At 47.7% G+C, this 17,792-nt stretch overlaps 1 protein-coding gene and 1 long non-coding RNA gene across 2 annotated transcripts; one reads left to right on the top strand and one right to left on the bottom strand.

The window, feature by feature from the left end:
• Positions 1-6,027: 6,027 nt before the first annotated feature.
• On the top strand, positions 6,028-13,623 carry LOC123063478 (protein CLT1, chloroplastic). The gene is made up of 11 exons (XM_044487270.1): positions 6,028-6,664; positions 7,968-8,113; positions 8,244-8,281; positions 8,371-8,486; positions 9,475-9,574; positions 9,663-9,698; positions 9,851-9,901; positions 9,979-10,102; positions 10,622-10,747; positions 12,589-12,940; positions 13,011-13,623. Exons 1-10 carry the CDS (start codon positions 6,240-6,242, stop codon positions 12,744-12,746), a joined length of 1,320 nt encoding a protein of 439 aa, XP_044343205.1. The 5' UTR covers positions 6,028-6,239; the 3' UTR covers positions 12,747-12,940; positions 13,011-13,623.
• Positions 12,458-13,104, bottom strand: LOC123063479 (uncharacterized). The gene is made up of 2 exons (XR_006430347.1): positions 12,963-13,104; positions 12,458-12,857 (listed from the first exon to the last, which is right to left on the bottom strand). It is a non-coding gene; the product is annotated as an uncharacterized lncRNA (long non-coding RNA).
• Positions 13,624-17,792: the final 4,169 nt, after the last annotated feature.

Here is a 17,792-nt window from a genome sequence, read left to right as displayed (position 1 = left end):
ACGGCGCTGGTTGTTGGACGGGCACCTCGCTATACAGTGTTCTCTTGGAGAACTCCATCACGACAAAGATCATCAACTCTTCCTCTTTCGCATATTCTGTCAATGGGAACGACACTAGTGAATGCGGGAACACAACCGAGTCCACGGGGACGGTTTATGCCGCCTCTACCAGCTGGACCACGAGGACGGCGGGCCCACCGATGACGGATGTCAGATGTGAAACCTAATGGGAGTGATCGCCGAGAGGATCGTGGGTGGCTGACAGCGGGTGAAGCGCGAGCTCGAGGTTGAGATGGCACGTGTGTCGAGCTGGCTCCCCACTTCCCGGTAGAGGATGGGGACGGTGATGAGAAAGTTCGTCCACGTTGGTGCCTTATGGTTGTGTGTTGCGGGTGGCAAAGTCGCCGATGCTTTGAGATCCATCCGTCCGACAGTGGAGCGAGTTCGTTTGCATCTGAGCGATGCGGCAGGCACGCTGCATGTTCTGGCGGCCTGCCATGGTAGAGTTTAAGCCGGCAACATATGGCTGCGTTGCTCAGATTTGGGGGTTTTCTGCGTGGGGGTGGGGGGGAGTGAGTGTGAGAGAGATCAAACATGTGATTGATCTTTTGAACTCTGGTTTTGATACCAGAAGCTTCTCGTGCCTTTCGAACACACGAGACAATGTGCACTACATCAAAGGTTGTGACCAGTTAGTGCTAATAAATTAAATTCTAGTTTGGAATCTTCTAGCATCAACTTGTAACGGGCGAAAATGCCTATATTTCGTGTTCTTTTTCTTTGTGGAAGGAATAAGGAAAAAAAACGTGTAACTGATCTCCAGCAGGTTAGTTTTGAAAAAAAAATCTATCGAATTATGTTTGGTTTTGTATTTTGAGCCAGCTAAAGAAAGACTAATCGTCGTTATATCCTGATTGGTTACCAAGCAATAGCAATTCTAATTTAGAAAAAAATCAAAATCAAAATTAATTGAACAATACAACATAGATTATTTTGTTCTAAAATACACATGAATGCCACAAATAACGTAATAAATGAGAGCTAAAACCAGATGAGGCGAAGAAGCTCATCGAGTTTATGGAGAGGAAGTACGAGGAGCACGAGGCGAAAGTGAACTCCTTGGACCACGTCTACCCAATAGAAAAAATAGTGTTCTACAAGATTTAGCGTTGCTCTTCTCAAAATGCTATAGAAGTTATAGCGTGCTACATTTGAAAATAGCGTTTTGCATACAAATGTCAAATATGTCATAAAATTTAAGGCTTCCATAATTGGAACGAAAGGGAACACTCCTAACTAGACAGAGAGGCATATGAGAGCTAGGCTCAGGGCATGTACACTCCTAATTTGAAAGGAAAGGAAACACTCCTAATTAAACAGAGAAGCATTGGTGGCTGACTTGCCGTCACCGGTGGTGTGGTTTACATCGGTGTTGCCTTGCTAGAGTTGGAGACATGGCCTACGCTGCTACTTGGAGAGGGGATGAAGAGAAGTTGTTGCGACTCATGAACCGCAGCCGCCACCTTCACTCATGAGTTAGGAACGCCGCCGCCCTCGGTCACGAGCTAGTCGGAAATTGGTGACGAATTGGCTAGGTTGTAGAGAGAGAGAGAGAGAGAGAGAGAGAGAGAGAGAGAGAGAGAGAGAGAGAGAGAGAGAGAGAGAGAGAGTTGGCCCGATGCTGGATGCCGCCGCCCTCGGTTACGAGTCAGTGGAAAATTGGTGACAAATTGGCTAGGTTAGGCTGTATGTGTTGCGTTAGAGAGAGAGAGAGTTAGTTGGCCCGATGCTGGATGGGCTGTTGTTGGGTATACGCTAAAACACTACAACCTTATTTTGTTTAGCGTCGAAATAGCCTGTTATAGCGGGAACAACTCCGCAGCGAGCAAATTAGCTAAAAGTAACGTGATCCTTTCAAATACGCTATAGCAACCCTATAATGTTGAAATAGCGTGTTATTTTTGTCGTTGCTTCTACCACGACATCTTCAAGCTGGTCGCATAAGTTTCTCTGGTCCAGGTGCACCTGTATACAGTTCACCCTCATCACTCATCCGTCATCGCCACTGACACTGAACCTTTCGACCAAGCTGTTCCCCCGCAGACTGTTCTGCGAGGAGCGCGGGCAGGTGCAGTACAGCAGGATGCCGACCAAGGAGAAGCTGCAGGAGGTATACACCGTGAGTCGCGTTATTGAGTCGGTGTGATTTGTATCGAGGAGACAGGAACTCTAGATCGTGGGAACAGAAGCACCGCAAGACTGGGGCGAGGTGAGACTTCTCCCAATGCATCGATGCTAAAGTGGGGTGCTAAGTGCATTAAAATGCTTAGCAACTAATGTCCCCAATGCATTGGTGCTTAGGTTTTGTAGCTAAGAGCATGGTTAATAGTATAGCCAACTGCTGGCTATAAGCCATTGCCATGTCATCTATAGCCCATCTTATAGCCAATATGTACAGTAGTTGATTAGAAGAGTGTACTATTTTTTTATTATATGGTCCACCTTTCACTCTCACAAAGTGCCTAGGAGCACGTGCTAGAGCTGGCTCTTCACCAAGAGCCCGCTTCCCTTCTCTCTCTTCTTCTCTTTCCTTCAACTAAGCAAGAATATACTAGTTTATTTCTTATAGCCAGCTGACTCAGCTCTATTGTACTTGCTCTAAGCCTCCTCTATTTAATTGTTTAGCAATAAAACTCCTTCATGTATTGGTTGGTAGTCTTTTTATCAACCATTGTACATGCCCTAATGCGATAGCTCGGCTCAAACACTGAAGCTAGCACAAATTTAACTGCACTAGTTGACTGCTGGTTGTTTTTTCTTCGTATAATAAAAAGAACAATTTGTCTAATTCACATTTAGATGTTTTTTAAAAATATCACATCTAACCTCTCATAAATATATAATGCAGCAATAAAATAAAATAAAAACTAGGACAAAAAATAAACCACAAACAGAATGGACATCAGCTTAGATGTGACATAAACAGACCCTAAAAAAATGACAGGTAAGGAAAGTTAGGCTGGACGCCCTGGACGGGTAGAATAATTACCGAATAGGCCAGGCAAGGCACAATCACGCGCGGGACCCATGGGAGGTGGCGTGTCGGGCCACCAAAAAGAAGAGGCCGAGATGAAAAAAAGCACACCACGCACCCAACACGTCGCGACATGCAGGCAGTGACGGGAAGGTGGTGGCGGCCTGCCTCGTCCCGCCTTCCGCTTCCGAATTGGCCTTTGGCTGCCTCAGCGTCAGCGATGACCTGACCACGTGCCAACGACAAGCCAGGTTCGGCTCCGAGCGGCACACGCTCGCTCGGCGCGACGACGTAAGCGGTGACCGCCCGCGTCGCGCTATCCTTTGGCGGATACGGCGGCGCCGTCGCGGAGCCCGCGGGAACGGGGACGCGATGGGTGCGTGGGTGGGTGGCGGGGTGGCGCGGTGGACGGACCGGCAGGGGAGCCCACGAAATAGCAGGCAGCGAGCAGCGGCGGCCTGTGGCGCCGCGGTGCCGCTGCTTGTGCCCGTCCCTTTCCATCAAAAGATCCGAGGGGCCCGGCCCCGGCGGCTCTGCCCCCACTACTCATGGAACGGGCTCATCGATTCTAGAGTAATTCTATTTTATTTGCCTAACGACCAGCCTCGTGTGTAGTCACTTGGCAAGTTGGCAGTTGGCACTAGCGTTCTTCTGTTCGAGGCCCTACTCTTCCATACTTCCATGGGCAATGAGTGAGTGAGTGAGTACAGTAGCAGTTACACACACGTCCAAATTGCGGGAGGGGGTTGTCAGTCACGTATGACACGACGACCCCACTAGCCAGTGAAGGAGATGGGACACGCGATGAGCGCGGCGGGCGCGTGATTAGGCGCAGGGGGACACTGACCGATGGGTCCATGTCCCAGTGTGAGTTGGTGATAGGCTACGTGTCGCGGTCGTAAAATGCGGCAGTGGGGGTTGTCACATACAGTGGCGAAGCGTGAGCAAGTTGTAAGAGGGGGCCAACTTCGTTTAAGTAAGCATAATATACATGAAAAATTATATCAGCTAACTGATCCATCAGTGGAGTCGATGTCTAAATTACCAAAACGTCTCAAGTCTTAATCAAATGACAAGAAAATAAGAAATGCATACTAGATATATCTAACCTAACCAACCACCACCGCAAGTATGTAACCACTAACCAAGTACTTGTATGTGACAAACGAACCAACGTGTTGGTGCACGGCGTGCCAGCGTTGGCGCCTCGGCGGCATAGACGTGCAGGTATGACCCCAATCGACAAGACAAGGAGGAGTTGAGCCGAGAACGGGGATTAAAGTCAAAGTTTGTGCAACTCAATATCTACTCGGGTGACGAGGAGCTGAGAAGAGGAGGATTGAGGCGAGGCTTATGGTGGATGCGAGATGGACGAGCAGGAGGCCAATGCTACAGCGATTGCTTCAATCTATTCTTATTCGATGGGCCTTTATCATTTATCTGCAAATGGGTTGGGTTGAAGTACTAAGTGTATGTAGTAAATTATGTGTTGCACTTTTGGAAGGGGGGGGGAGGGGGGTCGTGGCCCAGGTTGGCCTCCACAACCCTCCGCCAGTGGTCACATATGACAAGGCGACCCCACTGGCAGTGAAGGAGATGGGACAACGGGACACACAATGAGCGCGGCGGCCGCGTGATCAGGCGTGGGAGACACTGACCAGTGGGTCCGTGTCCCAGTGTGAGTTGGTGACAGCCTGCGTTCCGTGCTTGTTAAATGCGGCCGCATACGCGAGAGGAGGGGTTATGCTGTATGATGATAAGTTAGACCCGAAAGAGAGAAGTTGTTCTTCCTCGTGCTATCTCAGATCCCCTTCTTCCTCCTCAATCCTACTCCCAAATCTCTTCTCTCCTTAGATCGCTATAGGCTTGAGACAAGTGGTATCAGAGGTTAGAGTCCTGGATCCCCTCTACCAGAAACCTTGCTACCAAACCAAATCGGCGAAGCAGGTGACAGCGATGGAAGAGCAGATCGTGGCGCTCGCAAAGGTGGTTAACGATGCACGCACCTCCCTCAACGCGATCCAACAATCGCTCGAGATGTGGAGGCCGACGGTGACCAACCTACAACAACAATTGGATCGGTGATTTGCGTTCCCAGGTCAGCCGGATCACGCTGCATCTGGCGTTCGCGTCGTCTCCGGCGACCCCAGGGGACGCGGTGGTGCGGCCTACGTCGACAAATCCCACCGGCGACGCAAGGCACAACGACCCCGATGGCCACGGCGAGATCATCGACACCGGGGGGGCTCGGCTCATAGGGTGGTCCCCACCTTGACGCCGCTTCCGGTCAAAGGTGCGTACCAAATCTCCCCTCTCAAAATCCCTATTGCTACTCACGTCCATCGGGGTAGAGAATTGGAGTACAGATCACCACATCCTCCGCACTCCAATTGGGCCCTTCTCAAACTTGATTTCCCACAATTCGAGGGCGAGAACCCTCAATTTCGAAAGACTAGATGTGCGAAGAAGTACTTTGATGTGTACGGTGTGCAACTGGGTCTTTGGGTCCGTGTTGCCATGCTGCATTTTTTTGGCACCACGGCTTGCTGGCTTCAAGTTCACGGAGCGCGCAACACCCCCGTTCACACGGGCGACACTTTGTGCTGCTCTGTGCGCCAAATTCGGCTACGAGCAGTATCAAACACAATGGCACCTGAGCCGCCATGTCTCACGAACCGACGAAACGGCCCGCCGCCCCCTTCCCCGTAGCCGGCGGATTTCGCCGGCCGCTTCTCCGGTGACGACGAGACCAGTTGAAGGGAGAAGGGATCTCAGCGCGGTCGATCTAGGGTTTCCGGTGTCGCCAGGAGGAGGGGGACCTGCATGTTTTCGAATCCCAGAGTTCCACTCTAGGAAGGAAATCTATCCCCACTCCACGTGCTGAAATTAAACACAGACTTGCACGCAAATATACCCAAGAAATTCCGAAACCAGAATGAAGCACCACACGGCAAAAACTACTTGCCTTTTCGATTCGCCCTCCCATAGCCATCCATAGCCGTGGTCCAGCCCACCGATGTATTGTTGTAGAGTAAAACGCAGAGCAAATCAAATAGGCGGCCGAGCGAAGCAGAGGCCAAGCGAAACAGAGCAACTGCCAGCAGCAGGACGAATCTTCCTCTCGATCCCACCAACCACTACTAATTAGTCTACTGCCTACGCACATCGGAGCAGGAAGCAGAGCACCCAGTTCCGGTTCCCGGCGATGGCGTCGTCCTCGTCGTCGTCGTCGGCGCGCGTGTCGACGGCGCGGCAGCCGCTGCGGTGTCTCCCGTCGGGGCGCGCCGCCAATGGAGCCGCGGCGGCGGTGACGGTGCTGGGGATGCCGAGGAGGGAGTCGCAGGTGACTCTGCGGGCGCACGCGCGGCGGAACATCGCGGCCGCTGCGTGGGCGGAGGCGGGTGTCGCGCCGTGGAGCAGGGGGAAGGAGGCGGCGACGGCGTGCGCGGCGGCGGGGACGAGCGCCGCCGGGGCCGGGGTGGGGGTGGGGAGCAGGAGCGTCGGGAAGGACGTGGCCCTGGCCACGGCCGCCGTGGTCGCCACGGGCACGGCGAACCGCGTCCTCTACAAGCTCGCCCTCGTGCCGCTCCGCCAGTACCCCTTCTTCCTCGCGCAGTTCGCCACGTTCGGGTACGCCCTCCCTCCAACGCCTCCCTCTTCCTCTCCTTCCGGCCATTGACTGATTGCTCAGAGCCCATCCTCGCTCCGCTTTCCGCCGCCGTCGCCGCCGCCGATCCAATCGAGGGACGGGGGACGGAGCCGGCGGTTCCTCCTCGAGCAGCGGGGAGATTCCAGCCACCACGATCGATCGATCGATACGCGAGCTGTCGTGTCGCGAATCATTTTTCCTCTTCGGCCCGTGCGGCGCGTGCCTCGTGGGCCCCGGCCCCGGCCCCTCGCGCGGGGCCACGTGTCAGAGACGGTAGCGGGGCGAGATTTTTCCTGGTGGTTCGTTATTATTATTATATCTGGACATGGTTGCTGCTGCTGGGTACGGCTGTGCTTCTTTACTTTCCCTCTGGTGTCTAGTGGACGCCTGAGCTGGACATTTTTTCTGATAGCCAAAATCCAAATGGTACTGCACCGCAAATTTGGACTCCACTCGCCCTGTTCTCCGCGTGCGACTTGCTGCCAGTGGGTCAATGCATGCTGGCCATAATAACTGCATAAAACCCGATACCTGAAGCCTGAAGCCCGAAGCCCGAACCCGTATAACCTGAACCTGGAAAAGCAAGCACTACATCCGGTAGCAGTTTTGGAACTACATCGGGTAGCAGTTTTGGAAACCTGAATGTAGTTCGGGAAATGATTATTGAAGCCCACTAGAAATATCTCGCACAAATGTCATTTACTCATTCGCTGCAGAAATGTTGTTATTTTTGCCTGCTAGCGTCTCACTCACACAGGGCGTACCACTTGGCACTGGATAGAATGGCCTTCTGTTTTTCTTGGACACTCATCGAGAACGTGTCATTGTTGTAATTAGTTTGAGAAGAACGCGGCGGAGATGGCAAAAATACACAGCCACCAAACCGTGGCGACGGCCAGGCCAAAACGAAGGACTGCAGCCTGAAGAAACCCAAATAAATTTTCTTTGGTTTGAGAAAAAAGTGAGTCTGTTTAGTTAAGTTTAGATGGCGGGTTTCCGTGTTGACAAGATTTGGGAGGTTGTGCGGCGTCGAAATGCAAGCCTTTTCGCTCTCCATGGGCAGGGCCTAGAGGCCGAAAAGTTGGCGGTGTGCGGTTGCAAGCCAATAGTGAAATTGCATAACCATCATATTCATTTCACCATTGTTATTTTTGCACATTAACACCATATGCTCCACAAATTTCTATCATGATAAAATGGAAACATACACGTGAAAAAAAAAGACTTCTGATTGAACATTTCTTGGACGCTAATAACACGGCATGGGTCTCTTCACTTTTGCAGCTATGTGGTTGTCTACTTCTCAATCCTGTTTTTTCGTTATCAAGCTGGCCATGTGACGGATGAGATGCTTTCTCTACCACAGAAGCCTTTTATACTCATAGGCCTCTTGGAGGCTCTAGCAGCAGCAGCAGGGATGTCTGCTGGAGGTAAAAAAAAATTCTTGTCAAAATCAAATACAGCATGTTCCTCACAGATTTTCACTTCTAAAATATACATACTTGATATGTGACATAAGGAACTCACACTCACAGTATTATATGCTTTTTGCTGGGGCAGCTATTCTTTCTGGTGCTTCAATACCAATATTATCACAGGTTGGTGGGTCATCAGTATAATCATATGACAGACTTCATTTTACCACCTGCGATCACAGTTATATAATTATCTTACTACCTTGCTGCAGACCTATCTTGTATGGCAGCTTGTTTTGTCTGCTATTTTCCTAAAGAGGCGCTATAGACTTAATGAGATAACAGGATGCTTTCTAGTGACAGTTGGTGTGGTAATAACTGTAGCAAGGTATGTTTCTAATAATCTCACTCTTGGTTTGCAAGCACCTAGTAAGCACTCGAGTATATTTATACAACTGTAATCCATGCCAAGGAGTTTGTTGTCCTGCTTCTCGTTATGTTGTCTTACAAGCAAATGTTATGGTTAAATCTGAAAGAGAATAAGCTTTATTATTTGGAGATGGGCATGTAAAGTACCACGAAAGAAAAAATATGGAAAATTAGTTAATATTTGGAACGTATGCATATGCAATATGGCTTGTATGATGCAGAATTCCTCAATGTAGCACACGTGACATCTTCACACACATGTGCGTATACTATTGAACTGCTATGCTGGAACATTTGTTTTGATAACAGTCCAAAAATATTATGATTTGGTGATAGTGTCAAGATCCCAATCATGGAATGTGAGGCAAAAACTGCTTGATATTTAAGTACAGTTTTATTTTGACATATTCACTACTGCTCTGTTTTTCATTACAATGCGTGTGTGGGAACAGTGGCGGTTCAGACCTATAAACTCTGTTGTATCAGACTATCAGTCCAATCAATCTGGTTGATATTTGTTTAAATGTATAGAAAAAGTCAGGCATGTTTTAGACCCCACAGACTATGTGTGAAATTGCCACTTGGGCAAGAGATGATCGCACAAGGGGTTATGAAATACTCTCTCTATAAGCTAAAATAAGATATTTTAGATCACTAAAGTAGTGATCTAAAAGACTATTATATGATCTTTTAGATCACTAAAGTAGTGATCTAAAAGATCTTACATCAGTCTACTGAGGGACTGCCTTTACAACTACGTACACATATTTTGTGGCAATATTGTGATGTCTAAGTGGAACGCTTGTGCATGATTAAGCTGTTCAGTACCTTAATGTTTTTTTTTCGAAAAGGGGGTCACCTCGGCCTCTGCATCAGAACGATGCATACGGCCAACAGTACCTTTATGTGAACAAAGTTTAACACGAGCCTTACTTTTTTATGTATAGTGGAACTGGTGCTGGTGCTTCACTACAAAGTACTGGAATTTTGTGGCCACTGCTAATGATAATATCATTCTTTCTGCAAGCTGCTGACACAGTATTGAAGGTACCAAGTCCGCTAATCAGTCGATTGACTATTTTCTGTTCTTTAGCTACCAGTTTTACCTGATACAACTAAAATGTAATTGTTGCAGGAGATAATATTTATAGATGCTGCTAAGAATTTGAAGGTACCGCATTTCTCCCATAATTGTCACCTGGCAAAATTTTCTCTAAGATGTAGAACTTACTCTTTATGAAAGCATGCCTACTGGCAACTGCTATCTCTTCATTGTGTTCGTGAGATGCCTTTCTCATTCCGATATTTTTGTTTTTTATCCAGGGTGGCTCAGTTGATCTTTTTGTTGTCAACTCGTATGGCTCTGCTTATCAAGTATGGTCCTGATTTCAACTACCATGCTTGAATCATACAGAAGCTATCCATCACAATTAATAAACCTATCTTTTCAGGCTATTTTTATGTGTCTCTTGCTGCCATTCTTGTCAAAGTTATGGGGTATTCCATTCCATCTACTACCAACATACATCAGAGATGGTGCAGCCTGCTTTCTAAATATGGGATCATTATCTGCTGGTAAATTTTCCAAATTTTTGGCTCATCTTTTCTGTCTCTTGAGTTCTCATCGGAACATCTGCCTTGATCTTCCTGGTGCATGCAATAATTTTCTGATTAGGTCTCTTGATCACTTGGCTTCATTTGTGATGTTATATTTGCTAGGGGGATAAGTGCAGATCTAAATCAATCACTGATATCTCTTAAGAAAAGAAGTTAATCACTGATGATTAATTACCATACGACATTCAGTTTTTGAAATTCGTCACATTGTATTAGCACTTAATAGCAAGTATCATTAAGCTCTTTGAGTTGAAAACCCATCATTTCTGTATTTATTTCTTCCTAATTTTGAAAAGGACCACCTGGATTTTATCTGCTCATAGTTGATTTATTTATTTTCTGATCCCCATAATGATTATTTATTGTTTTCATGGTAATATCTTTTTTGACATGTCTTGAATTTTACTTTTATAAATAGTAAAGCCATCTAAGCATGTTGTTGCACAATCCTCTTATTAAATTTTTTGGGTTGTGCAGGCTGTGAAGGGGCACCACTGCTACCGCTACTATTTGTGTTGGTTAATATGGGATTCAATATATCCTTGCTACACCTGTTAAAGATTTCTTCTGCTGTTGCATCTTGTCTAGCCTCTACATTCTCAGGTTTATATATTCTTTATATGCGCACGTCTTCTCCACTGATAAATAGTTTTAAGAAGTTTTTTTTCATTTCGTTTATACTTCATCCAAGTGCCATCTTTGTGTTGAACATATTAGAACTAGTTTTGAAGGAAGGTGTGGAATCCAGTTAAAACTGACATTGCAGGAAGTATTTGCATGCTTGGTTTTGTAGCCCAAGGTCACACCTAATCTTAGTCGTGCCACGATTCCTTAAGCATGTGGTTGGTTCAGTGCCACAATCTTGGCCTGCCACATTTCGTTAGTCATATGCGATGTACATGTCATAGACACAATTTCTTGACAAATCTTTTCACAGTTTGCAGTGGCCATGTCACAGTGCTAATGTTAGGCATCAGCAAGCACATGCTAAAATCTGGTACCATTAGACAACTGGTTAAAACTATTCTATACAGTTCATTGTGTGTCATCCAGCTTTCAATTCTGGATCTGGAAGCCTTATAGTAACCATATATAAGCTGAGATGTTGTATTCGCACCCTGCTTCGTTTCAACACACAAATAGAAAGACGCCGTTAAAGGGGGAATTTTTCTCCCTTAACTGTACGTTGTTAGGTAGAATTGAGGCACCACGCGGAGGCTGCGCCTCGAACGCGGGTGGGTGAGCTCACGGGTCTGTGCTCTTACCAACCGGCCACTGCTTGGTTCTGGTCTCAACACACAAATCACTACTTCATTAAGCAGTCCACATTAATCTTTGTGTTCCCTTCCCTATATCTGGCTCGGTAAAATATATTAATAAGCCAGATTTTAATATATACTCCCTCCGTCCCATAATAAAAGATCGTTTTGCAAGCTAAAACAGCTTGCAAAACGATATTGTTATTGTGGGACAGAGGAAGTATACTGGAGGGAGAGTTGTGATGATTTCACAAGGAAGAGGGTCATTTTCACTGATTTCTGTCTGATGACAGTGCTGCTGTGGTCAAGTTTATCAGTTAGAAGCAGAGAGGACGATAATAGTATGTTTAGAATTTCATACCTGACTTGCTCCTCTGTATCATCATTCTGTAATATGGAAGCTTTTGAGGTGTAGTTAGTTATGGAATTTCGACCACGGGGACGAAGCAAACCCTTTATCAAAATAATGAGTTATGGAGGAAGTATGACATCAAGTGAGAATGTAACGTCAATTAAAATTTCTAAAGCAAACTTTCCTATCATGCAGTCGATGTATGTCCACCCCTCTCATAGGCTCTAGAAAATAAGCCTAGGACAGGAGAAAAGAACGCACGTTTGGGATATGGACAGAAGTTTGGCTGTGTTGGCTGACCATGATCCCACATAACTGAGTTGCACCATGTCACTTCAGAACTAAGCTTACCAAAATTATTAAGGAGCGAAAGTAGGGGAAAACAAGCACAAAGATTCAGTTGTAGCTATCTTTCATCACCATTATTTGCACGTTTTCTATTTGGTTCCTGCATAACGACTGCACATGCCTTAATTACTGTCACTTCCCAGTTGCCACTTCACCTGGCCACTTGAGCCTGCCATGTATTAGCGGTTTCTGAAACCTGTGTGCTCCTTTGGAAAAGGACTTTAATACAGAACTAACTTGAGCTTGTTTTTCGTCCCTACCAGTCAGATACTATAATGAATCAATAGTCTAGCGTCCAACGTACTTCGCGTTCATCGTTTGCACTTACACCTGAACATAAAGTTCAGGGGGAGAAAAGTTATAAATCTTTCAGCTAGCATTCCTTTTCTGATTACTACTCATTGTTCCCTTGTACAAGTAGATATGCAGTATGCCTGCACGCTGAGCAGCGAACTGATCACTAATGATGGCCTTTCTTGATGCAGTCCCGCTGTCGATCTACGCCTTCACCCTACCGCTGCCGTACATCGGCGTGGCGTCGACCCTCCCTCCCGGCTTCGTTGCAGGCGCTGCAGTTCTCATCGCCGGCTTACTAATGCACAGCCTTCCGCAGCCAGAAAATTGCGGGGAAAGCCAGGAATGACTAGCTAATTAGCATGCATTTCTTCGTATTCTACATAACCATGGCTGGCTCCTCATCCGGCCTGGTCTTGAAAGGCAGAGCAGAAGTTCTCCTGTGAGCCACCTGACCTGACTGTTGTGTGTTGTATGGTAGCATGTCATTTATCCAATAAAAGCGAGGAGAAGCCGCATGGGTACATAGACAAGAATAAAAAGGTTGAGATCAAGCAGGAAATACCTCTCTTTGTGTGTTCTCTCCTACTGATACTGAGACGGGCACTCGCAGTTTGTGGAGGGGAAGAGGATCAGGGAGAAGAGCAGGAGCATCATCACCACAGGGACGAAGAGCAGGAAGGCCGGCGGCGGCGGCAGCGGGGGCAGCACCACTGGGAGGCACAGGAGCATCGCCGCCGCCGCCAGCAAGATCATCAGGAGGACGCCCCTGTCCATCTGGGCCGGCTTCTCTAGTGGATGTTCATCTCTTACTCTGTGTTTGGTTGGGTTCCTTGGAAGAGGAAGAACTGTCGTGTGTTGGAGGGGGGATATGGGTGTTGCTTTGTGTGAGAGACAACTAACAGGTGCATCTTTGATTCTTTGCTCCTCTGCGGTGAATATATATTGGTGTGATGGTGGTGGGTGGCCCTCTTTCTGGGAGGCCGAGGATGCCGGTGGGGACGGACAGTTGGAGAGGACATGCATGGGGTGGGCCGGCCACTGCCTGCTGCTTTTGTTTACCAATAATAACTCCAGTCCTGATGTCAGATTAGCCGCATTATTACTCTCCACTGTTTCCTGGGAAACGCCGGATTTTGTTACAGTACTTTGATCCATCTTGACCCGTCGACAGTGTCATTTTGCGACCTCGGTTCTGTCCCTTCCAGGGAGGAGTGGTAGATTTCTTTCTGCCTTACTGTGTCTTAACAGCAAGCGAATCTTCCCTGTCGGTGAATGTTTACTCCCGGTGCCAAGCTTCTTCCCAACCTTGTTGGCTGTCGGTGAATGTGTGTCAACAGGCAGCGAGGCTTGCGATCCAACCGGGGCGCATCACACATGGACTGCCGACGACCACATTAACAGGTAGGGGCATCTGTAACGCGGACCCCCGACACCGTTCAGACTATATGGTATCAGCATTTTTCTTGCACACCGAAAGCAAACCAGGGGTTTCGCGGGCATTCGGATCGCTGCCACACAAACATCTGACAACCGTGGCCCACCTAAACCCTCTCCCTCGCTCGCGCTTTTTCCCGCCAAAAGCCAGCTGTTCACATTCATGCTGCTCTAGAGCGGCCGCTCTGCATTGACGCTGGCTTAGAGCGGCCGTGACCTCTCACTGGCATTGGCACTTAAGCGGCTAGCCGGCCGAGGGTGCCTCTCGTGGCGTGTCCCCTATTTCTGCGTTGTTCAATGCCGGAGATGTTTACAGGACGGGACGAGACAGATATATATCACCCCCATTCAATGACTGTCTAGCCGTCTACCGCCATTAAGCATGCTCGTCGGTCGAAAAACCAACTCCGGCGCCCGAGCATTGACGCACCTGAACGCTTGGCCTCACTATTCAAAGGCGGTCACACCCGGCTCACACCGCATTACAACCCATTCGCTCCTCTCGTGCACCACATCCACCATGACCACGAGCGGGAACACGTTGTGGAAAAACCTGTCGACGAAGCAGAAGCGTGAGGTGGCAGCCTGGCAGAGCCGTCGTGCTAGGCGGATAGAGGCCGCCATGCCGGCCAGCTCTCCGGAGGTCTCCGACGATGACCCCCCAATGGAGACTGGCTTCGATGATGACTCCGCGCCGCAACCGACAACGGTGCATGCTGGCTTGACTATGGAGCAGGCATGGTCGTACTTCAACATACCCCCATGGCGGAGGAGCAACCGGTGCTTAAGTGCATTCCAGCAGACGCAGGAGGAGTAGCAACACAATTTGTTCCTTCTCGAGCAGCACCGGTTGACAGAGGGCCAAATCTACGGTGAGCGCGTGAGCGAGGAAGCCGTGGCAACTATGGCCGCATGAATCACAACTCTGTCATCGGGCAACAGGCGCTCTACGAGGCCGCCCGCGCTTACGCTGCCGCTCGCAGCATAGAGGTAATGTAGCCGGATGCGTAGGCAGGCGTAGGCGACCGCGGATGAGAACGCCTCCAGTTGCGCATCCTAAGCATCGCCAACTAGTGTTTTGGCTGCGCCAGTGGGACGACGAGCGTGCCGACCATGGACCTCACGTGCACCGACGACAGACAGGTCGTGGACTCCGACGAGGATCAGTAGGACATTGGAGGTGGCTTGGCTTCGAGTCCCAAGTGGGCCGGTCCGTCTCGAATGTTCTACTCTTTCTTGTCGGCGATCGCACCTTCGCTTGCGAGTCTTATCGCCGGAGACAGCGAGATGAGCCTCGTGATCGCTGGAAGGGAACAACAAAACCGGGGGGGGGTGCCGCCGTAGGCTAGTTTAAGTCCGTTCACTTTTTAAAATTGAAAAATGTAAAAAATGTAATGCATATGCACTGGTTTAGATGAAAGTCATCCAGTTTTGCATGTAATTCGTTCGGTTCATTAAAATCTGGTTTAAAATGTATACAGTTATGATTTGATGGCCGGCTTACACATCAATAATGTCTGTGGACTGGTCTCTTTATCCACGGACGGATACAATGTCCAGTTTAGAGGCAGAGATGCCTATCAACACCACCACGCCGCCCACGCTTCCGAAAGACACGGGTAGATTGATCGAACTGAGGAAGCGCAGTGCACCGAATCTGGCTGGGCATCCACGTTCGCCTCACCTCGTACAACAAGTCTGTGCGTGCGTACTGCCACGTACCGACGCACGCCCCCTCTGGCTGTCTGTTGGCGCCAGCCATCCAGCCAGTGAGCCGGGGCGGCCAGCATGCAGTGTACCATCCAGCCATTGGTGTTCCTTTCTCCGAGCATGCTTTTCCTCCTCGTCACCGGCAACGACACAACACTAATTGAGGTCACCCGAGCGGAGCGCATGCATGCGGGATGCGGCGCACCTGGCCGAAAGCCACGGGACACGGTCTGGCAACCAGAGGCAAGTTGCATCGGCAGAGAGGAGGGGCTCGGAACCGACACGGTGCCACAGTGAGTGCATGCATGCTCTGCAGACGGACGGTGCGTACTACCTGATCGATCCCTGTCTGTCTCTGACGACGCGGCGCGCAGCCGGCCAGGTGCGTGGCGCAGTGGCCGCTCGTCGCTCGACAAACACGAGAGGCAGAAGCGCGGGAGCACGGACACCGCGCGCCAAAAACGTGCCCGCGGTTAACCCGGCGCCGCGCCTGGCTGTTGCCCATCGAGCTGTGCCGCAGGTGCCTTTTTTTTTGGGGGGAAGCTGCCGCAGGTGGCTGGGACAGCAGACAGGCGCCATTGTGGTGGGCTAGTTGCCGTCCCATTTGTAGGCCGATTGGTTTAGAATCTGCTTCTCTTTCACCCAGCTAAAATACGTGCTATCCCCTAAAAAACGCTAAAAGATGTGCTAGAGATTTTTAAAAAATGTTTGCGAATCAAAACTATTTCAATTTTCAAAAAATAATCATGGGTTCAGATAATTGAAAAACGTTTGTGAACTGGGAAAATAGTCCGTGAATTCAAAAAACATATTACCATATTTGAAAAAAATTGAATTTTAAAAAAATGAAAGTGTTCCTTATTTCAGAAAACGATCATGAATTTAAAAATATTTTTGGTTTAAAAATGTTCACAAGTTTGTTAAATGTTCCCAGATTATAAAAACAGGAATTTCTAAAATGATTGCAAATATGAAAAAAATATTCCTGCAATTCAAATTTTTTTCCTGAAATTCAAAATATGTTCATCAACTTTAAGAATGTTCTCAGTTATAAAAATGTTTATTAATTAAAGAAAATCTTATTATATTTAAAAGGATGTTCCAAAATAAAGAAAATCCTAATTTTCTTTATAATGTTAGAAACATTAAAATCTAGGAAACCAAAAAAAGGAAGAAAAAATATACAAAAACAGAAAAAAGAAGAAATAAACAGGGATAACTAAATAGAAAAATTGGAGAGTAGGCATGGTGAACAACCTGGCATCATCGGGGGAAGGATTTGGTGTGCTTTGAAAGGTTTGGATTTCAAGGACCTTGGATAGATCACATTTTTATTTACATTGGTTGACGAGCCTTCTAGTTTGAGGCAAGATGCTGACGGTATCCTGTGGATGGTTCAAGGGGTACTGTTGATTTAAGGAGGTAGGTAAGAGTAAATTTCTAGAAAAGATATTGTGCGGTAAAGTGTGCATATAGATCCAGGAGGTGAACATGACAACATGAAAAGTTATCTGAGAGTAAGTGGGAAAATTCATGCAAGTAGATGTTCATGTATGAATCTTGTATTTAATAGTTTCAAAGACATAATTGATCAATTCACGTGGCTATGGATCTGACAAATTGTGGGGAAGAAAGTTATGACATGTGGTTCGATGGTTAGGAAGGTGGTTGTACCACAACCCATCAGAGATTGATTCCTTGGTATAATGCTAGTGTGTCTCATAAAAGAAGAAATATACTTCCAGTGGGAGGCGATGTTCTCATTGATAGAAATGTACTCATGTATCTCCCCCTTCTTAAGATCTGTCAGCCCAGTCGCTCACAATATGCATGTGTATATTCATAGGGATGAGTGTATGTGTATGTGAGTGTTTGCTCTACTCTAAGGAAAAGAATAGGTGACTGGAAAAACACGAGCGATAGAAAACACTAACGTTCGTGCATGCACGTGGGAAGAAAAGTTGCACACATGTGGGAAGAGATGCAAGAAAAAATGAAAAAAAACCTGGCAATTGTCATTCATGCCTACAAGATTATAGGGGAGATAATTGCATAAAGTGTTGTGTGTATTGACTTTTTTTGACATCATGTTGTGTGTATTGACTTAGTCTTGAGGATGGGTATATATAAGTGATACAAGACTTGGAGGCCACGAAGCCTCCTAGATGTAAGATGAAAATAATTCAGGTGTGTCAACCTCTTATCTAGTTGAGAAATAATTATGTCTCATCTAACTCCTACACCGTTG

Source organism: Triticum aestivum, chromosome 3A (genome assembly GCF_018294505.1).
Source record: "Triticum aestivum cultivar Chinese Spring chromosome 3A, IWGSC CS RefSeq v2.1, whole genome shotgun sequence".
In the NCBI taxonomy this organism is placed as follows: domain Eukaryota; kingdom Viridiplantae; phylum Streptophyta; class Magnoliopsida; order Poales; family Poaceae; genus Triticum; species Triticum aestivum.
This window is presented reverse-complemented; position numbering and strand designations above follow the sequence as displayed.

Excerpts from the sequence above, each read along its gene's own strand:
- LOC123063478 (XM_044487270.1), top strand. The coding sequence starts at position 6,240 with ATGGCGTCGTCCTCGTCGTCGTCGTCGGCGCGCGTGTCGACGGCGCGG. Across the intron at positions 8,487-9,474 it reads GTGGTAATAACTGTAGCAAG|TGGAACTGGTGCTGGTGCTT; the intron begins GTATGTTTCTAA and ends TTTTATGTATAG. Across the intron at positions 9,575-9,662 it reads CTGCTGACACAGTATTGAAG|GAGATAATATTTATAGATGC; the intron begins GTACCAAGTCCG and ends TAATTGTTGCAG.